The sequence below is a fragment of the Thalia democratica genome, chromosome 5 (assembly GCF_965202585.1).
Source record: "Thalia democratica chromosome 5, ktThaDemo2.hap1.1, whole genome shotgun sequence".
NCBI lineage: Eukaryota > Metazoa > Chordata > Thaliacea > Salpida > Salpidae > Thalia > Thalia democratica.
Window position 1 is genome coordinate 59095446 of NC_139169.1, and position 24953 is coordinate 59120398.

Below are 24953 nucleotides of genomic sequence, written 5' to 3' on the forward strand. Positions count from 1 at the left end.
ATTATTTTTGCAAGAAAACATCTTTTCTAAACCAAATAAATTAAGCATTAAAATATAAGATAATTAAAAAGATGATTTTAGTGGGTAGGTGTAAAAAATGCACAAAGGGACACTTTTGCACAATAACACTTTTATTAATTTTCAATATTTTTTTCTATCACTGTTACACCTAACCCTTAGTCTGTAATTTTTTTCTCTTCAATTTTTTTATTAGAATTAATTTTTAAGTTTTTAAATTACCACTGCTACCCCTAACCCTGGGTTAGGTTTATATATATCTTTTTTTTTTTCTTTATTTTTACTACCACTGTTACCCCTAACACTTCGTCAGTAATTTTTTTATTAAAGTAAAATTGTTACTTGTGAAAAATTAACCTTTTGTGAAAAAGTGTCTTTGTGCATATTTGACCTCTCCCCAATTTTAGTAGTGCTTATAATTTGATTATATCATTTTAATTTTGAATTTAAAGATTTTTTATCCTACAACATAACAAAGTTACACCTTTTTTTTTATATGTCAAGCCCCAAAGAGATCTTTATGTTAAATCTGGACTGCAGACTAAAACTCCCCCTTTTCTAAATAGGGTCTGATTTTTTTAGTACATACAATTTATCTAAAAACATTTATACATTCATTTGTAGAAATATTTTAAAAGTTTTACAAACTTTGTAAAACTTAAAACCAAATTACATATTAGAAATTAATTTACTTAGTTGGATGTGCACAGGACTTTTTTTTACTTACCTACTGATTATAGATTTAAACTATAGAGAACTATTTACTTAAATTACTGCTCATCTTTGTCTTTCCTTTACTACTTTTAGCAGCTTAATAGTTAATGCTGTTGTACTTTCTTTATCATAGATTTTAAGCTAACTTTTAGTTTAAGAAAAATTGTTTCTAAAATTTGTTTTGAACATTTTAAATAGTTCATAGTATCTATAATAATCAAATGAAAGGAATTTGCTATAAACAAAAGGTTAATAATACCATGAACTAAATATAAGGATGAGATTTTAGTACATCAAAAAAATAAGATAAAATATCATAGGTATTCAGAATGCTACTAAAAGGCATCAATTTACTCAAAAATTTAAAGCTAACAGTAAAACTATTACAATCTGTATTACTAGTTATTATCTAAGTACAGTCCTTCCTCACTAATCCGGTCCTCCACTATCTGGTTCCTTGCTTATCCAACCGATTTTGGTCAAAAAGTAGATTTATTTAATTCAGCTAAAATCAATGTTCTTCTGTACTTTTAACTTTTAAGATTACAATAAAAATTCTTGACTTTTACAGAAAGAGAATAATATATATAACATTATATTCAATAGTTTATATTTGAAAAAATATTATTAATAACTAAAGATCTTGCTTAAATTGTTTAAACAAGTTAAACATAGTTTTGGCAGTAAAATTTATTTGATAATGCAGACATCAGTCTATTGTAATTCAATTGAAATAAAAAAAATATACATTAAATTATTTTTTACTTAAATTAAATAAAAAATTAAATAAAAAATATATTTAGACGTTTAACAAGTGCATCTGAGTATTTTTTTTATACATTTTGTGTAAAATTTATAGCTAAGTGTATTAACTGAAAAATATAGCTCAATTTACTGGAATGTAAGAAGCTTTTTTAAATAATTATATTAGTACAAGATAACTATTTTATTCAATACCAGGTTTTGGTGGCAAATAAAATTAAAACCCTTGTCAAGTATATTAAAATAGTTGACTTCTTTCTTTTTTCAGAAAGATTTCTGACGTTAGTAAACTTTTTTTTTGTTAAATTAATTTTAAACTTTAATAAAAAAATTTTTTTGTCTGATTTAATAGTTTGTTTTGTTAAAAATAATAAAAATATAGTAAAATTACTAAAAATTAGAGTTTGTTTTATTGTATTCATTGCATAATATAAAAGAGTTGGTTTATTAGAAAAAATACAATGTTTGTAGTTATCCAGCCAAAATTACAATAAAAGTTTGTCCAACATGACCAGATAAGTTAGAAAGCACTGTACTATAGAAAGTCAATTACTAAATACAATTTATTTGGTAAGTAGTTTTTAGAAAATTAAAATCCTTAGTTTATTACACTATACATCTTTGATAAAAATTAAATGTAAAAACCAAAATTGTCAATAAAAACTTATCTTTAAAAGTTGAACCATATAAATAATTCAAAAAAAAAATTATTATAAATTCTAACCTATAAAAGCTAATATAATTTCGCTAAAAGGACTTTTTTACTAGCTATTTTAACAAAGATTATTGAGCTCTTGATATTCTATTATACTCAAGAAAATAAATCTTGAGTATAATAGAATGTGCTACTTCTTTATATTTGTTTAAGATAAAGCTCGAATTGTTGAGTATAATAGTACAATATTTAAGTACAATAGTATAGTTTTTGGTCCATATTTAGTATAAAAGTAAATTTAAGTTAAAAAGTTGTCTTAAAAAGTATTATAAATTTAAAAAGATACTGTAAATGTGCTTATGAATATAAAATTTTTAGATGGTACAATACTTTTTTTATTATGGATTTTTTGTTTCTAATCAAAAGTAAAACTTAAAATGCAAAAATAGATTAAAACTAATGTTTTTTTAACAATTTTTGTTCTAAATCTAACATATTTAATAAGTATATCTAAAAATAATAGTATCTAATAATATTAATTATAAATATATAAAATAAATCTAATATATTTTATTAAGCTGGGCGTTTTGCTTTGGCCTGTAATCTAGCTGCTAGGAAGCTGGAAATTGTGAACAGCAATACCAAACTAAACTTAGAACAAAGATAGCTGGTATTTCAAAATTTCTCAAATTCCAGGATATTTTTTGCATATATTGTCAAATTTCAGGTTTTTCAGGATTCTAGGTTTTTTGCAACCATGAAAATGATTAAAAAAATTAAACAAAATCTCAGCAGTTGTAACTTGAGCAAAACTTTAGTTTTAAAATAATATTTCTAAGAATTACTACTTGTATTTTTTATAAACTAAAATATTTGACAAACAAGGACAGTCGTTACATAAAGCATAACAGTAGCTATGCTTTACGTTCGTCAAACTTTTGTTGTTTCGCTTGTTGTTAAATTAACATTGCTTTATATGTTTGGTAAAATTTGGTAATTACCTTCCATAAAAGGTTAAAGTATGAAAAAAAGGTTGAAAATCGCTGGTCTAGAAACGAGGCACTAACAAGCTTTTCTTTTATAATTATATTTGTTAGAAGTTTACTTTTTTACTATCAGCAAGATTTTAACAACATGGATATTTTAAATAAATTTTGTATTTATAAAGACTTTTTGATAGATTTTTGACCATGTGTTGACAATTTCAATTTAGTATGTAGAGATAAAAACCGCAAAAAAACTCTAATAAATAATCCTTTCTAAAAAGTAGGTTTAGGAACTAAAATAGATTATTCTCTATCATTAAAAAAATAGCTCACTAACTAATTTTTAAATTATAAAATTTTATCACCAAGGAATATTTTAAGCACCATTAAGGGCATATCTTTGTTGGTAAAACGATAAAATTAAAGCTTATAGTTAAGAAAAAAGCTATATTTCCAGATAAAAAAATCTAAAATTTTCAATGTTTTATTTTGCTAAAGGTTTAACACGACACGAGTATTTGAATTTTTTCAACAAAATCTAGTAATTTTACCTCCAAGTAATATGAAGATTAAGATAAAATACAAAAAACTATAATGATAAAAGTAACTTTTGATTGAATGTGATTTTTATATCAACTAAAGTTAAAAAACATATAAAGTTACAAGTCAACCTGAATTTGTAAAGTACTTATGTTATCCGTTTTTATCATACTTTTAAATCTTGGTATAATAAGGAAAATTTTAACTTTATAAAATTCAAGAAACATTAAAGTTTTGTTTAAAAAAACATGTTGACTGTTTTGTAATCTTAATGGACTCGTGATACAATAGTTTTGTTATACTCGTTATGAGTTTTCTTAAGATTTTTGAAGCTCGTGGTATACGGTACTTTCAAAAAAGTAGTAAACTTTAATTTAGTAGCTCAAATTAATAAAAGTCTTCTACTTAAAGTAATATTTATGGGATAAACAACTTATGTAGAAATTTTCGACCTTATCTACAATCTGATGTTATGCTGCACCTGCACGTGACTTTACTTGATAAAAGTGCATTTTAACAAAATATGAGTTAAGGCTGAAGTTATTTTATTAACGAAAGGTATTTTAAAATCTTATAAAATCTCGTTAGTATGATTTGAGCAGCATACTATATCTTTTTTATACTTTTTTCAAATTTTTCTCATCTTTCTCTCACATCTTAGTAAATCAATTCCAAATTTTGTCCATGTAAATGCAAATTTAGTCAACTATCATTCTTGATAATCGAAACCTCCAGACCAGCTTTCCTTAATTTTTTACATCTTTAAGCAATAGCTTTCTTTAGAGGGTAATTTTTTAAACAATTATTTTATGTTTAAGACTAAACTTATTTTTACTAAATATTATAGATTGTGACTAAAAACAAACTTAAAGACTAAAAAAAAATTATTTTTATCTTTCTTTTATCTACAACTTTTTCACAATTTTTTAACAGAATAAAATGCTAACTTACAAAATTAAAAACATTTACCCTAAACAATAAAACCAATGTTGAAATAAAAATAATACTAAGCTTTTGCTCAGTATAGTATGCCATTATACTATGAGTCATTTAAAAACAGATATTTTAGTTAACTATTTAAAGTATATAGTGGTTTTAAAGTTTTAAAAGTGTTAGAATGTTGTTTTTGAATTTTTTTACATTTATTATTAAGTTTATCAACAGTTCATTCCTTCTCTAGTAACGATTAACTTTAAAGGAAAGTTGTGCAACTAATCAATTAAACATTCAAATTTATTAGATCATTTGAAAAAATTTAATTAAAAGAATATTTTATTTGTACAATAAAAACAATTGCAATGTAATTGCTTTATTGAGCTGGCACATAGTTCTCTGTATTAAACTAATAACTTATACAGGGTTACCAAACACTCAGGCTACACAGGGTAACTTAGGCTAGGTTTTTTTTTGAACACAGTCTTACTCAGGCAAGTTAATTTAAAAAGAAAATCAACTAACTTTAAATTTTTCTGTAAAACTCAGGCTAGTTAGAATATATTCTCTGAATTTATGCTAGTTTTTTACATTTTTTCATAGAAATTGTGTTTTTGATAAGTTCATTTGTTGGTATGTTTAGGTATTTAAATTTTATAACTTTTAAATTAAACAATAAATTCAGGGTTGCTAAAGAACCTGGAATCCTGGAAAAACCTAGAGTTTGACAATTAAAGCTGAAAAAGTTTGGAAAAACCCAGAATTTGAGAAATTTTGAAAAAAATCTGGAATTTTGAACAAAAATCACTAAACAACCTGGAATTTTTAACAACTTTTACATGTAAAGTAGTAGAATTTTGATTTGACACAAAAAATCTATTGTATAGATAATTTTTTTATCAAAAAATGACATTTAAAGAAGCTATAAGATATCTTTTCAATGTGGTTATACTATTTAACATGGTTTTCTACCTTAAACTTAATTTTCAACTAAAAATAGACCCTAAAACGTGTAATTTTAAAAACATGGAGAAAATTTGCCAAAAATATTTGGCAAACCTGTAAATTATTAAAAAGAATACAGAAAAACCTCTAAAAAAATATTAAATCTCATTCTGCTAAGTGATTACTGTCATAGAATAAAACATTAGTAGACAGTTATTTAAAAAACTTTTACTTAGTGCAAAAAGTTTATGAGGATTACCTAAAAATTCAGATACCATTAGAAAATTAATCTGTTAATTTATACAATTCATTAATTTTAAAATCTAGTCCCTAATTAATTATATTTAAAATAATAGTTTTTGGCACAAAAGTTATTTTTAGTTTGTGTTTTAATACAAGATAAGATGTGCTTATGAGTAGAAAATGATAATGTTAATAAAATTATGGGTAAATTAATTTCTTGTTAGATCATTTATCTTCAATACACTTCTTATTACTATTGATTGTAGTTAAAGAGCAATTTCAAATAATAACCTTATTTTTTGCAAAGTTACTGACATATAATATTGAAAGTTTGTGTGTGTACCTCTATACAAAGCTCTTTAATAACTTTGCCAAGTGTAATGACTCTGAAAGAAAAAGTACATTACTTATACTAATTAAGTAGTAAAATTCAGTTATTAAAAAACAGTATAGTTAACAAAATACTAATATTAGTACTTACCTATGTCTTATTTAATTTATATCAGCAATATGATCATATTAATGGTCAGTCATATTTTATTTGTATGTCTATTTTTATTTTATTTTATTGCTTTGTACTTTTTTTTTGCAGCTTTTGTGTGTGTCTGATGAACTGCTCTGCAGGGAAATGGCGTAACACAATAAAAGTTAAACATTAAATTAGTGTAAAATTAAAGTTATTCAATTAAAATGTCAAAAAAAACTCAAACTTTTTTCTATTATAAATATAGTCAACTAACATGAATACGTAAAATTAATCACAAATTTTGTTTTCTAATATCTATTTATTTAAAGTTTTAAAGTTGAATCTTCTAAAGCAGTATTTCTCATAAGTTTAGTGAACATCAAATGCAGAACCTTACACATACAACCTTCCTTTTAATTATTAAGAAAAAAAATAAACATGGGGTATAAGTAGTTTGGGCTTAAGACTTTAAAAAAAACTCAGGATGACTCAGGCCAGTTTAAGGTCACTCAAAGCAGTTTTTTTGACTCAAAGAGTAGCAACCCTGATAAAATAAATTTTAAAGTCCTAGAATAGAGTCCTATCAAGATTCTATGGTGTATTGGTCCAATGTATTGATAATTTTTAAGCAAAATAAGTTAAGCGAAGTAAGGAGTTTGTTCTTATTTAAATTTAGTATAATACCTAAATAAGTTTTTTTAATAAATTCAAACTTAATTACCTGTAATTTTTAAGTTTAAAAAACTATTGCTACTCTTTTCAATACCTGAAATACTTTTTAACAATAGATTTCAACTGTTATAAAATCAAAGTTTATTTTATTTTTTTATTTTATTAATAATTTAAAAGTTCTTTTAAAATATATAAACCAATTATGAAGGATTTGTAATGAGATACTGTATATAAATAGATATATTAGTTGTTGAATTAAATCATTTAATAGCTTATATTTTACCGTAAAAGTTAGTACTTAATTTTTTTTTGTTTTCATATCATCCTTGGATAATTTCTTCAAATTTTTTACATCTGAAGAGCTCTTATTCAGAAAAACTATTTTAGAAAATAACAAAAAAAAAATAGTTGAAAAAATTAACTAGTTTACCATGTTTTTTTTCAGCTTTATATACTCAAAATTTTATGTCTAGTTTTTACTCAGATAACCTTTCATCATACCACGACAAAGGAAAACTTGGACTACCTGAGGTAAGTTATCAATTTTATTGGCATTTTATTGTAAAAACTTAATAGTTTGTATGTGAAATCACTATTTACAAGTATAGTATAGTGTTTATTCTTTTGTAGTATAGTTTTTGTAAATGTTTGTTCAATAATTAATGTTCAAAAGACTATTCAATTAAATGATCTAAAAATAAAAGATCAAAATATAAATTAGTAGGATAATTTTGTTCAATATTTAAAGTACTTAGTTTATTACTATCTTCTTTTTTTATGTTTTTTCAATAACACAGTTTTAAGAAATTTAACCAGGTTGTTATTATTAAAAACATCATTAGCTTCAAAGTTATTAATATGTTTATGAAAATTATTTTTATTTATTGAGTATTATTTTTCACACAGCTCTTTGAAGATGAAAAGGAAGTTTTAATGAAAAGTAAAATTCTTGCTGACTTGATACAGTCCAGCAACATTATTACTGTTCATACTGGTAAAAATTGTAATAGTATTAATAAGTTATAAAAGAAAACTATTTATAGTGGAATTTATGTACTAGACTAAAATTATATGAACTATTTTTAGTGAAAGTTGTTTAGCACTGTCCCTTTATAAACTTTGGGAAACGTTGTTAGAAATAAATAAGATACACTTAAAAGTTATTAATTAAGGAACATAAAGTTTTAATAAACTGTTTTATAACAAATTTGTTTACTTTTAGGTGCAGGAATTAGTACAAGTTGTGGTATTCCAGATTTTAGAGGTCCAAAAGGTGTTTGGACTCTAGAAAAGGAAGGAAAAAAGCCCGATGTTGATTTAAACTGGGATAATGCCTGTCCAAGTTTTACCCATAGATTTCTTACTGAATTAGAAAAAATAGGCAAGTTTTACTTACTTCACAAACAATTTAAGGGCATTTGGAGGTTAACACTTTTTTCACAACTTGATCTTATTTTATTAAGTTTTTACTAAGCTACAAGATGCATTTAAAAGATTTAAAAACTTCAAAATAATTTATGAGATATAGTTGGTCAAAGTCAGAGACAACAATAGGTTCCTTATGGGAGGCACAAACTAAAACGGAAAATAACTAGAAATCACTAAAAATCTATCTCCTCCTATGATTTTTGAGATAACTACCTCCAATTTTCAGGAAATGTTCCTTGCGATATGTAGAAAATTCTGTTAGAACAAAAAGAAATTGTATCAAAAAAAACAAACAAAAAACAAGTGTATAAATTTTTTTTTAATGACTTTTAAAAATTCTTTCAAAAGAATTAATTTAAATACATCAACAGGGTTGCCACTTTACCTGGAAACCTGGAATTTGACAATTTAGGCAAAAATAACCAAGAAAAAACCTGGAATTTTAACAATTTTCACATGATCATTAGTAAAATTTTGATTTGACTCAAAAAATCTATCATATAAATAAAAACTTTTTGTCATCATTAAAATTTATTTTTATTAAAAAACATATTTAAAGTTGCTTTAAATTATCTTTTCAATGTTTATATACTATTTAATACAGTTTTTTACCTTTGACTTAACTTTAAACTAATTGTAGAACTAAAAATGTGTACTTAAAAAAACCTGGAAGAAATTTGGAAAGCCTGGAAAAATTTTTGAAAAAACAAGTGGCAACCCTGTATCAAGGAACACTTCCTAAAGTTTTGAGGGAGTTATCTCAAAAAACGTAGGAGAAGATAGATTTTTAGTAAAACAATCTATTTTTGCCGTTTTAGTTTGCGCCTCCCATAAGGGACCTATTGTTGCCTCCAAATTTTACGGGCTATATCTAAAAAACTATTTTTAATTTTTTAATTTTGTCAAAACATCTTGTAGGTTAGTAAAAATCATATAAAATAAGATCAAATGGTGAAAAAAGTGTTTTACTCATCCTATGCCCTTAAATAAATGACTAATTTATAACTATTTTCATGATAGTCATTAAAACAGCAATATTTTTGTTGTTGAAATACTTTCATTTATGTACAAATTAGTTATGAAATAACTGATTACAATAATTTTTTTAAGGAAGTATAAGAATTTTCTTTACATTTATATTTTTAAACATTTCATGAAAAGTCTGAAATTTCATTGTAATATACTAATTTTTAAATGTTTAATTAAAGCAGTGGTTTCCAACCTTTTTGATGTCCCCCACCCCAAAATGCATTAATTTGATCTCACACCCCTTGCACTATATGCAATGATTTATTTATTAATAATTTGATAAGTAAATCATTGCATTTATTTATTAATAATTTGATAAAGATTTGTATATTAACTTTTATGATAGTGTACTATATTAACAAAGATTAAATATTTAAAAACTAAAAAATAAAACAAACTGTAACAGGGTTCGTGCGCGTCAGGCTAAATCAGGCTAAGTCAGGCTAAATCAGTTTTTTTATTTGAAATTTTAAGAGTCTCAGTTTTTCTCTGTTCAAATGCTTGAAAATTTTTGATAAAAAAAAGAGAAATCTTTTTAAGATTAAATTAAGATGTGAATTTATTTCTAAATAAAGATTTAGTTATTAAAGACAAAATCAGTCAGTATTTGTAAAAATAAATGCTTATCACCCTTTGTTGAATCTCTAAATAATTTTAAGAATCTTCATTATTTCAGGGTTTGTGCGCGTCAGGCTAAGTCAGGCTAAATCAGTTTTTTTGAAAAAAATTTAAAAGCGTCATGCTTAATCAGTTTATCTGTTTAAAAATTTGAGAATCTTAGTTTTTCTCAGTTCAAATGCTTGAACATTTTTGATTTAAAAAAATTGAGAATCATTTTCACAGTCAAATTTAGATGTGAATTTATTTCTAAATGAAAATTTAGTTATTGAAGACAAAATCAGTCAGTATTTGTAAAAATAAATGCTTAAAACCTTTTGTTGATTCTTAAAATTTTTTTTAAGAATCTTTATTATTTTCTGTTTAGTAGAATATATACGTCATAATTATGAAAATTAATTAAAAAATACAGTTTAAACAATACAGCTTAGTTCAACAACTTAGCTGTTTGTTTGAATTTTAATTCTTGTGTAAACGTTTCATTTTAAATTTTAATAAAACACAACAATGTACAGTGGGCTGGCAAGTGGCCATTGACTATTTTTGCGACTAAACAGTTAAAGCAAGATTTTAATTTAATTGTTTAGAGCGGGGTTTCGTCATTTAAAAACTGGGTTTGTTTCTGTTCTGCTAAAAGTATACTAAAAGTTATGTAAGCTTAAATGTAGCCAAAGTTTGCTTTTTTTAAGTTTAAAAAAGCCTCCAAAAATGCTTAAATTTTTGTGAAAATGAAGGTCTACATCTACTTTTTAAAAACACCTTAAAAGCTTTTTTACAAATATTTTTTTTAAGTTTTTCACTTCTTTGGTTTAGTGTTAATTGAAAAAAGTCAAAATTCTTTGAATATTTAAATGTAAAAGTATATTATATTTTATTTAAAAAATCTTCTATTCTCAACAAAAATTCATTAATGATGCTGGCTATTTAGGGTATTCTTCAGGGTTAATTTTCTCAATTTGCCACCTTAGAACCAACATAATTTTTTTTTATAATTTAGTAAAACTGACAAGGAATCTATATACAAATTTACAGACAAATCTATCATGTGGAATATAACTATTTTTTTAGGTTTTTACAAGCTATATTTCTGTTAAAAAAATTGATATAATATCCTATCCCTGGTTTTTCACTATGACAAAAAAGACCATTTTGTATGTTCTAAAAGGTTCTTAATGTGTATAGATTCACTTACTTTAGTTTACAGATCATTTAAGCTCTAAGAATGATGAGAACAGTTAGTATTGGTCAAAACATGGTAGCTTAGCATATGTTTTAGTTATTGAAATAGTTTTTTTTTTACTATTTTATAAAATTTAAGGTTTTGTAGTACTGTTATTGAAGTTATTATAGTAGTTTTTGTAAAAGTAGTGTTTTTATTTATGATACAAGATAGCCAGAGTAGTGCATCTGATTAAAACTAATACATTTTTTCGTAGATTTATCACTATAACTTATTTAAACCTAGCAGTTAAACCTAGTTTAAATAACATCGAAATATACAAACCTGTTCAAAAACCACAAACCACCATTTCAAACTAAGCCTAACTTTGACGCTGTTGCTGATGAAGTGATAGACAAGCTTGTACTTTAAAAATCTAGCAAATCTAAAGTTAAAGAAGATCTTGATAAGCTATTCAAAGAATACAAAACTATAGCAAAACAACGGTAGAGGTTTTCTAAATTAAACTGGAAAAGGATTGGAAGCTAACAACAAGTTTCTAAAACATTACAGAATGAACTTTTCAAGGAAAACTTCTCAGTATGAAAATTTAACAGACTGTTTAAATCGATTATGGGACAAGAGTGACTACGATGTTAACAACACTTTAGATAGACTGAATTGCACTTATTGTAAAGAAGTTGGACATACTGCGCGAAGTTGTTTGTAGCTAAATGAAAAAAATTTCATCATGTAGCTCAGAATGGGAAACGTTGTTACATATGCTTTGTGCTACTGAATAGAGTGTTTTATTTATTTTAGAAACTTAATTTCAAGGAAGTTTTAAGAACTTACTGTTTGACTTATATTTTTTAGTAAATTTAAAGTAATTTTTTTAATCACAGGCTAAATTATTCTGTTTTTTGCACTGTTTTGCAACAAATAAATGTTTTTATTGTTCAAAATGTTTACGGATTTTTTCTTTTGATAAACTAGTACAAATGTAACGTTATTAATAAAACAAACTTTGATATACAAAGATCAGCCTTAAATTAAAAATAAACTGTATTTAGAGTATAGTTTCACCTGGCTTGATATTGAAAATTCATTCATATTTAAACTAAAATGGGATTAAATGTAACTCTCTTGAGGTAGCCAATTAATATCTTCTTTTAAAAAAAAAAATTTTTTTTTTAAAGTTTCATTAGAAATTAAAATTTTAACTGTTTTTTAAATAAAAACAAACATAATTCTTATTGTAAATTTAAATTGTATTATAGTGCTTTTTATGACAGTTTTATGTCAATGGCCGCTTGATCCCCGTTTTCAGCCCACTGTGCAATGCGCGTCGTTTTAATATAAATCTTCTGGTTATAATGTTTTTACTGTTTTAAATTGAACAATTGTGTTTAGTAATATATTTTAAATTTTTACACCAGTGAAAGATTAGATATAACACTTATATTAAAAATTATCACTGAATTTGCTATGTCAAGGGCATAGGGGTGGTCAATCACCTTTTTCACAATTTAGTCTTATTTATTGAGTTGTAACTAAGCTATGAGTTGCTTTTTGCAGATTCTAAAGCTCAAAATATTTTGGAGATAAAGCTGGTTGAAGTCAGAGACTACAATAGTACTAATCAAGACCCCCAAATACCTAAAATGACTTCCCTAGGGGGATTTTCCTGACTTTGAAAAAATGTCAGGCTAAATTGGTCTCAGTCAGGCTAAATGAAAAAAATTTTGAGCACGAACCCTGCTGTAATCAAACAAGTTTTATCTACTTTTTATAAGGTAGAAAACATCAGAACTCACTCTCCCCTCTGCAACAATAAACGTTTTCTGAAGGTCCAGCAGGTGAGTTTGGAGCTCATCACTTGTAACTCTACCTGCCCTGTTTTTAAATTAAAAAATAATTCAATTACTTTTCAATCTAACAAAACAAAAACAAATCTATCTTTATAAAAAACAAGAATTTTTTTCAACTAACGTTAACAAAAAACTAATCCTATATATTTAATGAAAAGACCCTTAATGACACATAGTTTGGTAAAGACTCACAAGATTTTTAACAAAATATTAAACTTTATTCATGAAATATTATTTTACACTTTTTCCACAATTTGATCTTATTTTATATAGTTTTTACTAAGCTACATAATGCTTTTTACAGATTTCAAAAGTTCAAAATAATTTTTGAGATATAACCGGCCAAAGTGGGAAGCAACAATAGGTTCCTTATGGGAGGCACAAACTAAAACGGCAAATAACTAGAAATCACTAAAAATCTATCTCCTCCTACATTTTTTGAGATAACTACCTCAAATTTTCAGGAAATGTTCCTTGCAATATTTGGAAAATTCTGTTGGAACAAAATTAAAAAATAAAAGTTTTTTAACAAAAACATATCTTAGTTGAAAAAAAGTTGAAAGACTATAAGTGCAAAAATAATGCAATCACTTCAAACTATGGTTGCGCTAGTAGTTCAACAATTTTATTAGCCACAGCTTCTTTGATAGCTGTTGAAATGGGCTCTGAAGTGTACTAGTCTAAAGAAAACTGGTCAGGAAACTCTTTTGAAAATAATAACCTCTTAGTCACTACCATGTTTCCTGACAGTGAAATTGCCAAAATGTTTTGTATGAATAGAACCAAGTATTCATACATAGCAAACTTTGGCATAACCCTTTTTTAAAGATGTTTAAAAAAAACAGTTTTGTACTCATCTTTTTTTTAAATATCACTTGATGAGTGTTTTAATAAAGTTTTGCATAAAACTCAATTAGGTCTTGTAGTACAATGCATGAATAAAAACTATCAAAACCATTAAATAAAAAAAATATCTTGAGGTATTGGTAATTTGAGCCAGAAGAAAAAAAAACAGGGAAACTTAAGGAAGTTTCTGGTCACTCAGGGAAGAATTTTTGACTCAAAGAGTGGTAACCCTGAAAAGAGTACTAAATCCAGACTCGCACCAGTAAGTGGTCGTGAATAATATGAGAGTACTTTGTGCTTTTTCACAAAGTTTTGGAAACATATTCATTGCACAACATTAATATTGTTCAAGAGTTTTGCTTTCAAACTGCATTTTGAGAAAGCAGTTCATGCATAATCAATGAGTTCATCTTCTAACAATTCATCATCGGACATGTGCTTCAAATTAAAAGAATATGGATTTATTATCCATTCTTCAGAAATTTCCAGTTCTCCTAATTTAAAATACCCATCAAATAACTTGGATAGTATTTCCAAATAGTTCACAATTTCTTCACGCACACTTGGAACTGTAGACTCATCTTCATCAGTCACTTCTTTGAGTAATGGAAAATTTGATAAATTGCCCTTTTCAACTCGTCAACACCAGAGGTTTAACTTTTCTTTAAAAAGATTTAAGGGCATAGGGGGTCCATCTTGATTTTTACAAGTTGGTCTTATTTTATAGAGTTTTATCTGAGCTATCAGATATTTTTGACCGCTTGAAAAAAATCAAAAAAAAGTTCAAGATATGAGCGATCAAAGTTGGTGACCTCAATAGATTCCTTATGGAAGGTACAAATTAAAAACGCAAAAAAGACCGTTTCATTAAAAATCTATCCTTCCTTCATTTTTTAACCAATCTTCTTCAAATTTTCACAGAGAGTGTATTATTAAATTTTAAAAAGATTAAATGCAGGAATTTTTTTAATTTAGAAAAATAAAATATTTATTAAGAAAAAACCACCTATTTTTTTTTATCTAAAATTTTTATTTTTAATATTTTTGAAATTCCAAAATTCAAAGTTTTTTAAATTATAAAAGGAACGTTTCCTGAAAGTTTGAGGTCTCTAGCTCAAAAAATGAAGGAGAAGATAGATTTTTAGTGATTTTTTAAATTTCCAAGAAAATTGACCCTGAAAAATTTGTGGTTCATACGTTTGTATCGGAAAATTTATATAAAAATTACAATATTTCAAAAGTTAAATAAGATTTTTTAATTCTTTAAAAACTGGCTTGTAGATTGTACTTCAAGCTTTCATATAAGACCATATGTTATTTTTAATGAACAAAAAATGTCAGACCCCCCCTCCCCCCATGGCCTTAACACTTCACAACATTTTAATATATTTACATTTTTCCCTTGCATGGAAACACTTAGGTTATTCATGTGACTTAAAATGTCACTCAAGTAAGCTAGTATTTGAATAAATATTTTTTGGCTAATTTTTTTAGCATGGTCATAGTCACATTCCTTAAGAAAAGCTTTGACTTCTTTATGCCATTCAAAAAAGTGCTTTAAAGCTCTTCCACGTGAGCAGCGGACCTCCGTATGGAAAAGTAAAACTGAATGTTCACTACCATAATCTTGACACAACAACTTAAAAAGGCGGTGATTTAGAGCATGACCTCTAATCCAGTTGATTGTCTTTAACAGAAATATCAAGGACATTTTTCAATTTCGAGGGCAATGTTTTTGATCCCAAGGCATGTCTATGAAGAAAACAGTGAGTACCCTGCAAGTGCAGAATATCCTGTTATAACAAAGCAAAAAAAAAAAACAGATTTATTTCCCAACACAGCAGGGGCACCGTCAGTACTTACAGAACCAATAACTTGCATGTCTAGGTCATATTTTGTAAAAACATTTTTCACACGTTGAAAGATGTCTTTTGCTTTGGTGGTTCTCTTCAGTTCTTCACAAAATAAGAAATCTTCTACTATAGAACCATCATGCACATATCTCACCAATACAATCAGTTAACTCCAATTTTAAAGATTGGTTGATTCGTCCAACTGAAGAGAGATTTTTATAGAACTAGCTTTGATATCAGCAATGACTTGATCCAAAATATCCAAACTTCAATTTCTAATTCGACTTTGAATAAGATTATTTGATAATGGCACTAATTCAAGCTTTTTTGAAGCTTCTTTTCTCAGAGCATCTGTAATACACATGACTTTATCAACTCTCCAGCAATTGTATGAGGTTTCTTGGTTTTAGCTGCGGCACATGGTAAGAAGCCAATAAAAGTGGTTTGCTAGCAGATACTAAACCCAACTTTGGAAGTTTTCCTTGTGATGCAAAGCGGATCCTTTAAGCTTTCTATGATTCAACATCATGACCTGAAACATTTGCTCCGCTATGTCGGTTTTTAAAGTGTTCTTGCAACTTAGAGAGCTTCAAATTTGCGTTTGAAAATACAGTTTTACAAAACAAGCATTGCGGTTTTTGCAGGCCTTCAACTGTTTCAGTGCAAGTAAAACCAAACTGAACATAACTATCCTTCCACTTCCTTTTCTTTGACATAATTAAGTACTAATTAACAAATTGTATACTAAGAAGTATAAAAAAGTTAATTACTAAGATATTTAGTTTTTATAAGATTTATTTAACGAAAACAATGTTTCAGCCTATGACCTCTTCGGTTTGTTTTTTAAGATCTAAAAAAAAAAAGAGAAGTGAGGAAAAAGTACTAAAAGATTAATAAAAATTAGGCTTAAACTTGAAACTAAAACTTTAAAAACATTTTGATATGAATATAGGTACTTAAAAAATATAAAATCAGTTGTTCTAGGTTAAGCTAAAGTAATATTTTCTTTTGAAAACTATTAGCTGCTAGGAGGTTTCAAAATAATAAAGGTTTGAGTTAGGATTTCAATAAGTTAAAAGATATTTAGTCTAAAATTGTCAAAAGATATGTATAAAAGCAAATACAAAAAAAAATGTATGCTTACAACATAAACAGAAAACAGTAGATTCAAAAAGGTAAAAGGTTTAAGTTCAAAAAAGGAATGTTTATAAATAAAGTTGATGCATTGAACGCTATTTCTGATATATCAAAGATTGGTTTCACTGAAGTTACTTGTATGTTATACCGTTTAAGAAGTTTTCTTAAACGGTATAACATACAGTAATTGCTGTAAACACTACAATATATTGGTTTTAAATCCTTAAGCACTACTTTCTTCAGAACTAAGCTTGATAAAGGACTATATTTGAAAAGACAAAAGATTTAAAAAACTAAGGATGACTGAGGACTGTTTTTGGTCACTCAGGATAGGTTTTTTCACTCAAAAAGTGGCAACCCTGTATTTAGTAAATAAAAAATTAAACAATAGTATGAAGATTTAATAATCAGTGTCCATTTCCTTTATATCATTCGATCTACTAAAATGTCAGTATTTACTACTTCGGCGGCTATACCTTTATAAAAATTGGTATTTTTAAGTTGTTAATTTTTTCAGGCAAGCTGCAGTACCTGATATCTCAAAATGTGGATGGCCTGCACATGAAGTCTGGTTTTCCGCGCGACAAGCTGGCAGAACTGCACGGAAATTTCTTTGTACAACACTGCAACTCGTGCAACAGGTTGGCAATATTATTGGTATTTCGTTTTTAATATTTGTTAGAGATGATAACAATTTGTTTACATTTTAAGCTGAATAAAATCGTATTCGGATTGGTTTTTTACAAAGTTAGTTGTTTTTTACTACTTACAATATTTAGCATAATGTTTTTGTTACAAGTCTATAAGTATTTATGTTTTTGGGTTTGTAATAATTTTTCACGAAGTAAGTTAAGTAACATAAATATTTCCATGTAATGAAATTGTTTTTCATGGTTGCCACTTAGTCAGAAAATAGTCAGGATAATTGTATTTATGCAATTGAATGTAATTGATAATGAAGGAGAATTTTGAATGAAAGAGTGTGTTTTTTTGTGGGTAGGATTTTTAAAATATAAATCTATATAGTTGATTGTTTTAACTAAAAAAGATTGCTCAATTTACTAAAATGTAATGAGTTTATTTAAATAAAGATGTGCAAATTAAATATTTTATTTACAACCAGGTTTCGGTGACAAAAAATTGCGACCTCTTCAAGTAAAATAAAATAGTAAACTGCACATCACAATGTTGCTTATATATAATGTTATTTGAAAACAATTTATTATAATGCATGAATAAGTTTTTAAATAACATTATAGCAAAATACTATAGCAAAAAACTAATTACAAAAGGCCTAACACTTATACATTTTATTTTAATTTTCTCTATACTGTTTATAATTATAGATTTTTTTTTGGTTTGCTTTAGAAAATATTAAAAGTTTAATTTTGTACTTTCTTTTATTTTAAAGATTTAAAATAGGTAAAACTAAACAAAAAAGTTTTTATTCAACTTAATAAGTTTACTCACACTTTTTGACCTGTGGTAGTTATTTTACATTAAGTGTTAAATTTCTTAAAAGTTGTAAACATTGCAAATATTTTTTTTCTTGTAATTTTGTGTTAGTTGGTGGCATCTATTTAATATATATATAGAGTTTAAATTTGATAAATTTAAGCTAGTATTGCCATTAGTAAGTATTTGTTTATTTGTGTTTGATAAGGAATTTTTGTTATTTTTACATTTTGAGGAGAGTTCTATAGACTTGTTAAAAGTTAATAGACTTGTTTATAAACTGTAGTGTTGGTCTCAGGGTTGCCACACACTCAGGGAACTCAGGGAATCTCAGGGAATTTTCAAACTGTAGTAAATCTCAGGGAAACTCAGGGAATCTCAGGGAAACTCAGAGAATTTTGGCATTTTTCTTTTAATTCAGGAAACTCAGGGAAGTTTTGATTTTTTCTCTAAATTTCAGGGAAGTTTTTGAAAATCTGAGGGAAATTTTTTTCTAGATCTAGAATGAGGTTTAGTTAATCCAGTTTCAATTTTTTGTTCAAAAGTAGTAATTTTTATTATTTAAGTGGTTATTTAGAATTTTTTTAGCCTTGCGGCTAGTTCTTCAATATTCTGAGTCATAATGAAGTTATTATGTATGCATTTAAGTGAGTTCTTCATGTGAAATTATTATTATAGTATAATTAAATTTTGTCAATTAAAATGTCAAACAAATTAAACTTTATTCTTTTATGTAGAAAGTTAACTAACAAGTTTACACAAAGTTGTGCAAAACAAAAATTTAGTTTTAAATTTTTAATTGGTTTAAATCTTTTAAGATTGAGTTTTTGAAAACAGTTTTTTCATAAATTTAATGCAGAAGCATACACATACAACCTTCCTTTTATTATTAAAGAAGAAAAATGAGAATGAGGTATTAATAATTTGTGTTAGAAGAGAATTTTTTTTTTTTAAGATTTGAAAAATACTCAGGGAAACTCAGGGAAATTTAAGGTTACTCAGGGAAATTTTTGGTCACTCAGGGAAGATTTTTTGGCTCAAAGAGTGGCAACCCTGTGGTCTACTAGAACCATTCAAAACTTTTGACAAACTCAAGACAGACTACTTTTAAATTTCAAGTTTTTCAAAAATGCTAACAAAAAACTAATAGTGACTTTATTGTAGCTAATTAAAATAAAAATCTACAATTACACAATTAATATATGCTGTCAAAAATATATGAAAACATAATATGGAATTATAGTTCATACAGTAAGGAGGTTTTCAATTATTGTATGATATAATTAATAACTTTGTATTTCTAAACAACTAGCAGTATACAAAGTGCCTTCTGGTAGATAGCTGTTACTACTATATTTTAAGTATTGCCAGGGTTTGTCATGGTCCGGAACTTTATTTGGTAATTGTAGCAGAGTCTTGAGTATCGCATTTTCAATAAAAAAAATATTTTGACAGTGAGACAGTGTTTAAGAAATCTTGTGTTTCGCTGGGAAAGAAGCCAACTGGTAAATTATGTCAAAAGAAAGATAAAAAATCTGGTAAAAGGTATGTTATTTAGTTAACTAGACTACTTTTTAAAATAAATCCATTACTCTCGTTTAGTTTTTTGCTATTATGACACAGAAAACGCAATATTAGCTGTTACCTTTGTAATCTTATACTTTTACCCATTTTTACAGGGACTCTAAACATTTTTATTTACTCTTTTAGATGTTTAGGTTCTTTGCATGACTCAGTACTTGACTGGGATCAAGCGTTACCAGAGAAAAAATTAGAAATATCAGAAAAAATATGTAAAAAAAGTGATCTCACAATCATAGCAGGGTCATCTATGCAGGTAGATTGTTTTAAGTATGTGTCTTGGGTAAAATTATTTTTAATATTTTATATCAAAATTTTATGCAGAACTGTGATATGAATGGAACGGGTCAAATATGCACGAAGACACTTTTGCACGAAGAGACATTTTTGCACGAAGGGTAATTTTTGCACGAGAGTAAAAAAATAGTAAATGAAAACAAAAAAAATATATAATAAATAAACTAATAAAAAACAAAAAAGAAATAAAAAGTTACTGACCGAGGGTAATAAGGGTTAGGGGTAACAGTGATAGTATAAAAAAAAACTTAAAAAAAATTATTAAAAAAAATAAGAAAACGAAAAAAAAAGTATTAAAAAAAAAACCTTCCGAGGGTTAGGGGTAATAGTGATAGTAAAAAATATATTAATGATCAATTAAATTCAATAAAAATAAATCAAATTTAAAATTTTCAACCTGTGGAAAATTGTCTTTGTGCCAAAGTGTTTTCGTCCAAAAGCGTCATCGTGCTTATTTGATCCCCAGTGCAAAAGTGTTCCTTCGTGCATTTTAGTCTCTCACTATGAAGGAGCTTACTTTCATTATTCGCTTTTTGATTTGTAATTTCTTCTGTATGTAGCTAAAAATAATAAATATTCAAACTCTTTACTTTTACAGACTATTTTGCAGGATTACTTATTCTAGTTGAATTTTTATCATAAACTTAGTCCAACTTAGCCTGGCTTTTTTGCCTAAAGAGTGGTATTCCTGTATATAAATGGTACTTGATAATACCTTTTTCTTGGAATAATTAAGTTTTTTCTACACTTTTAACATTGTTTATTTTGTAGTGTATAAAGTTTTAAATAGCCTAAATTTTATAAATGTTATTGTGATGATAATTTTCTTAGTAAATAAAGGGCTTTACATATGACTTATTAAACACTATCAATTATACAGTTGGATTTTGTTTCTGAGAAATAGGTATAGATGTATTATAAAGTAAATAAAAAGAACATAAAAATAAGATAATTCTTTTTACAGTCCTTAATTTTTCTTGCAACCATGTATACTCTATATTGAAAAAATATTAATGAAATGTTTTAAATTTATCTATTTATTAGTTTTAAAAATATATTAGGTAAACACTATGGACCTTAAAATAAGAGATTTTTGACGTATTGTACAGTAGTAGCTTTGGTAATAAAATTACTTTATTTTACTGGGATTTTAATACTGGGATTCAGTTTTATGGGCAAGCCTAAATAAAATGAAGGTGTTTTGTTAGTATTTAGAAGCTTACATACTTTTAGTTTATTTTCCAAACAAAAGTAATAAGGTCAGAAGTGACTGTTTTTGCCTACTACATTCATTGTTAAGTAAATTAAATTATAAACTTAAAGTACAATACTGGTGAAGTGGTTGTGAGATTTGATGTAATTAAATGAAAACATTATTAATAGTTACTTATGTGATTTATACCAAATAACAATAGCATGTTTAAGTTTTTGTGTTAAAAGTTCTTTTTTTATTGAAGTCTCATAAAACTTAACAAACTATAATATTTCAACCAGATACAACCGGCGAACCAGCTACCGACGTACACGAAGAAAAACGGCGGGAAAATAGTGATTGTCAACTTACAAAAAACAAACTTGGACAAGAAGGCCGATCTGGTAATTCATGGGTTTGTAGTTGTTTTTACAACAAATGTTTTAAAATGATACTCTTTAGAGAGCTAATTATTTTTTATACCATACTTATGATATTCATCTTCAAATACTATATTTTTATAACTGTTTAAAAATCTTAATGCTTGTGTAGTTTACTAAAAAAACAAAACAAAAATGCACTTTCACACTTTGTTCAAAACTTTGTGGCTTCAAAAAGTTCTGTGTATTTGTTTTAAAACAAAAACTAAAGCAATCTTTGACATAAGGTTTATAAAACTTCTAGATACTGCGATCGAGTGTTCATGTCCGTCGCCGAATTCCTCAACCTGAAAGTACCCGCCAACTGCGACCACCAGAAGATCGTGGAGAAGTCGCGCAACCCGCTGGCCATCTACTTTAGGTCGGGCGAGCTCAAACCCGCCTTCCTCAAGCGACAGGTGAAAAGGGAAGGGTTCGAAAAAGTTCAGGTAATTGTGCGTCATCAGTAAAAAGCCCGTTTGTTGAGTTTGTAACTGTTCCTTTGAAATGTCAAAAGTGGCGTTAATCGAATTGAAACCTGGGATTTTAAAATGTGCTTTTATTTTGGATTTTTTTGTTTGCACGACTTAAAAAATCTAAAAAATGTTAACAAAGTATAGTCTTTTAATTGAGGTGGTTTATTAATTTTTCGGTGTTAAAAACTTAAAATGAAAACGTGTTTTGTATTAATATAAAGACTAAATGAAAATTCAGGTGAAGCGCGCCAAGGTGGAAATCGGCGAGCTGAAAACGGAAAGTTTAGAAATCGTCAAAGTCGCTTCGTAGCTCTGCACAGTCTCCCCTATGTAGTAGGCTTACTCTTGCTCTCTTGTTTACTTCGTGCTCACTTCATTTTTAACAATTGTGTCGAATTCTTCTTTCTTTTTACCTTATCGTGAGTTTTTCACGCACAGCACAGAGTCAAATATTTTTTGACCCTTAATACTTCACTGGTTTTTTTTTTGATATATTTTGTGCTTTTCTTATAGGACTGTTTAAGTTTTTAAGGTATTACCATGATTTATTTTGATATGAAAAACTAAAACTTGTTTGATTCATTCATTTATTGGCAGTAACTGTTTGATTCTGATGTTCTAAAATAAGAACTTTTCATTGTACAAGTTTAGAACTTTTTTTTAACTTTTATAAAAAGACTGCTAAAGAAATACAAGAAAATCAAATAAAAGCTTTTATTAAAAAAAAGTTTTTTTCTTATTTAAAGTCATTTTGTGGTGTTGCAATTGTCTTTTATGTAAAACTTAAATAAACTATTTTTAAATTAAACTTTTATTTTCTTCTTAATTGATGTGTTTTCATTTTATGACCAGGTTACCACACACCAAGAATAATTCAGTATAAAAATTACATATTAAACCACTTTAGATTTATCAAAAATTTTGTATCTCATAGTTTTCATAACCAGAAAACTTTTAACAAATTCTCTACAGCGATATATTTCCGCACAACAACCTTGAGTGTATTCTAAAAGAATACTTTCTGAAGCTTTTCTGGTAGCTTGTACGATCAAGTGCGTGATCGCTTTCTCTTAAATATAGCAGATTTTTTTTTACTCTATCACAGTAGATAAACTTAATTATAGTTCAGAACTGTAGAGATTTTCTTTTGCAATTGTGGTACATTTATAATTTTAAGGAGTTGTATATTTTTTTTCTTTAGATTTAAACTTGAAAATAACATTTTACTTGTATTTTTTTTTTGTATTTAAAGCAGTTAGTAAGTCTCAATTTAAAAATTTACTCTCTTCTACAGCATACAAATAACGTAAATACATTTTTGTCGTAAATAAAGCTTGTAATCATGACTAAAATTAAACTGAGATATCATGTTCAAGAAATTCTTCTTGTTAGCGAGACGTATATATTTTTGGTACATAACAATGAATTTATCTATTGTAACACTTCAAAAATATTGTTCCAACTTTTTTTTCATTATTGATTATTAGTCATAACTTACTTATTACTATGTGTAAGCTTAAATTTTATTTACAATACAAATAACTTTATATATTTAGGATCAAGATCCGGCTGGATCCAAATTTAGAAAAAAGATCCGGATCCTAATTTTATGGAGCCTGTTAATCACTAGGTGAAACGTTTACCACCATAATTAGATAAAAAAACAATTTTTTTATATGATCATAAAAGAATTTGTTTTTTTTAACCTATTCTTTACATTTTATATATTAATACAAAAACTTTGCAACCGGACTTTGGCAGCCTGATGGAAATTATTGCTGATGATAAACTAACGAGAGCTTTTGTCATATTTCATCAATCTGCAAATTTTATGTCCACATTTTATTAGTTAATAAAATACGATGTATACGGTCAAAATGATAATAATAAAATAGAGTAGTAATATTTTATTAAAGAAATTTTTTTTAATTGTTTAAAATACTTTTTCGTAATTAGTCTTCAAATATTTAAGAACAAGACTAGTAAAAGTATAAATTCTTATCATGACCAACTTGTTCGTAATATTTCGATAGTAAATGACCACGTTAAAAACAAGATATTTTAAAGTTGAACAAAAATAAAGTTTAAAAAATTAAAAAAAAAAAATCAAGTTACATATATTCACATTATTGCTTAATTGATAAAGAACTTTATAATATTAATCTTAAGTTCTTTTCAGATTTAGGCCATATTAAACTATTGTAATCTTAGGAACTATTCTCTTACACTTGTTACTATCCCTAAAAAAATCTTCAAATACTCATTTTTTCTTGCCTTAACTTCTAGTTTAGAACCCATAACCGATTACTTATAATCTCAATAAAAAAATTTTTGTTTATTTAAGTTACTAAGCCATTAAAAATTGGTAAGACAAAAACTCAAACACGTTCCTTTTTTATAATTATTGGCTAGACTAGTAGTAATTTTGATAAGGTCAGACTTTGGAAACTTTTGATCAGAAGGAGTGTTTTTTTTAGAAAAAAAAGTTAAATACATTTCAATTAAAATTAGACTTGTAAGTTTGCAAAAAAAAAGATTATTCAAAACATTTTATCGTTGTACGATTATACAAAAACATAAAGAAACTGTAAAATATTATAATTTATTAACTACATTATATACTATATAATTTCACAATTAAAAAAATGTTCTACAACT

At 26.3% G+C, this 24953-nt stretch overlaps 1 protein-coding gene across 1 annotated transcript; it reads left to right on the top strand.

Moving 5' to 3' along the window:
* Positions 1–7383: 7383 nt before the first annotated feature.
* LOC145835444 (NAD-dependent protein deacylase sirtuin-6-like) lies at positions 7384–23482 on the top strand. Its single transcript, XM_082943036.1, has 9 exons — positions 7384–7465; positions 7841–7928; positions 8157–8315; positions 17393–17516; positions 19786–19875; positions 20041–20167; positions 21703–21815; positions 22085–22268; positions 22534–23482. The coding sequence occupies exons 1-9, from the start codon at positions 7400–7402 to the stop codon at positions 22603–22605; spliced, it is 1023 nt and encodes a 340-aa protein (XP_082799162.1). The 5' UTR covers positions 7384–7399; the 3' UTR covers positions 22606–23482.
* Positions 23483–24953: the final 1471 nt, after the last annotated feature.

Bases quoted from the DNA above. Each gene is read 5' to 3' on its own strand.
- LOC145835444 (XM_082943036.1), top strand. From the start codon at position 7,400: ATGTCTAGTTTTTACTCAGATAACCTTTCATCATACCACGACAAAGGA. The intron at 8,316-17,392 runs GCAAGTTTTACT...TAATTTTTTCAG, and splicing joins TACTGAATTAGAAAAAATAG to GCAAGCTGCAGTACCTGATA. The intron at 20,168-21,702 runs GTAGATTGTTTT...TATTTCAACCAG, and splicing joins TAGCAGGGTCATCTATGCAG to ATACAACCGGCGAACCAGCT.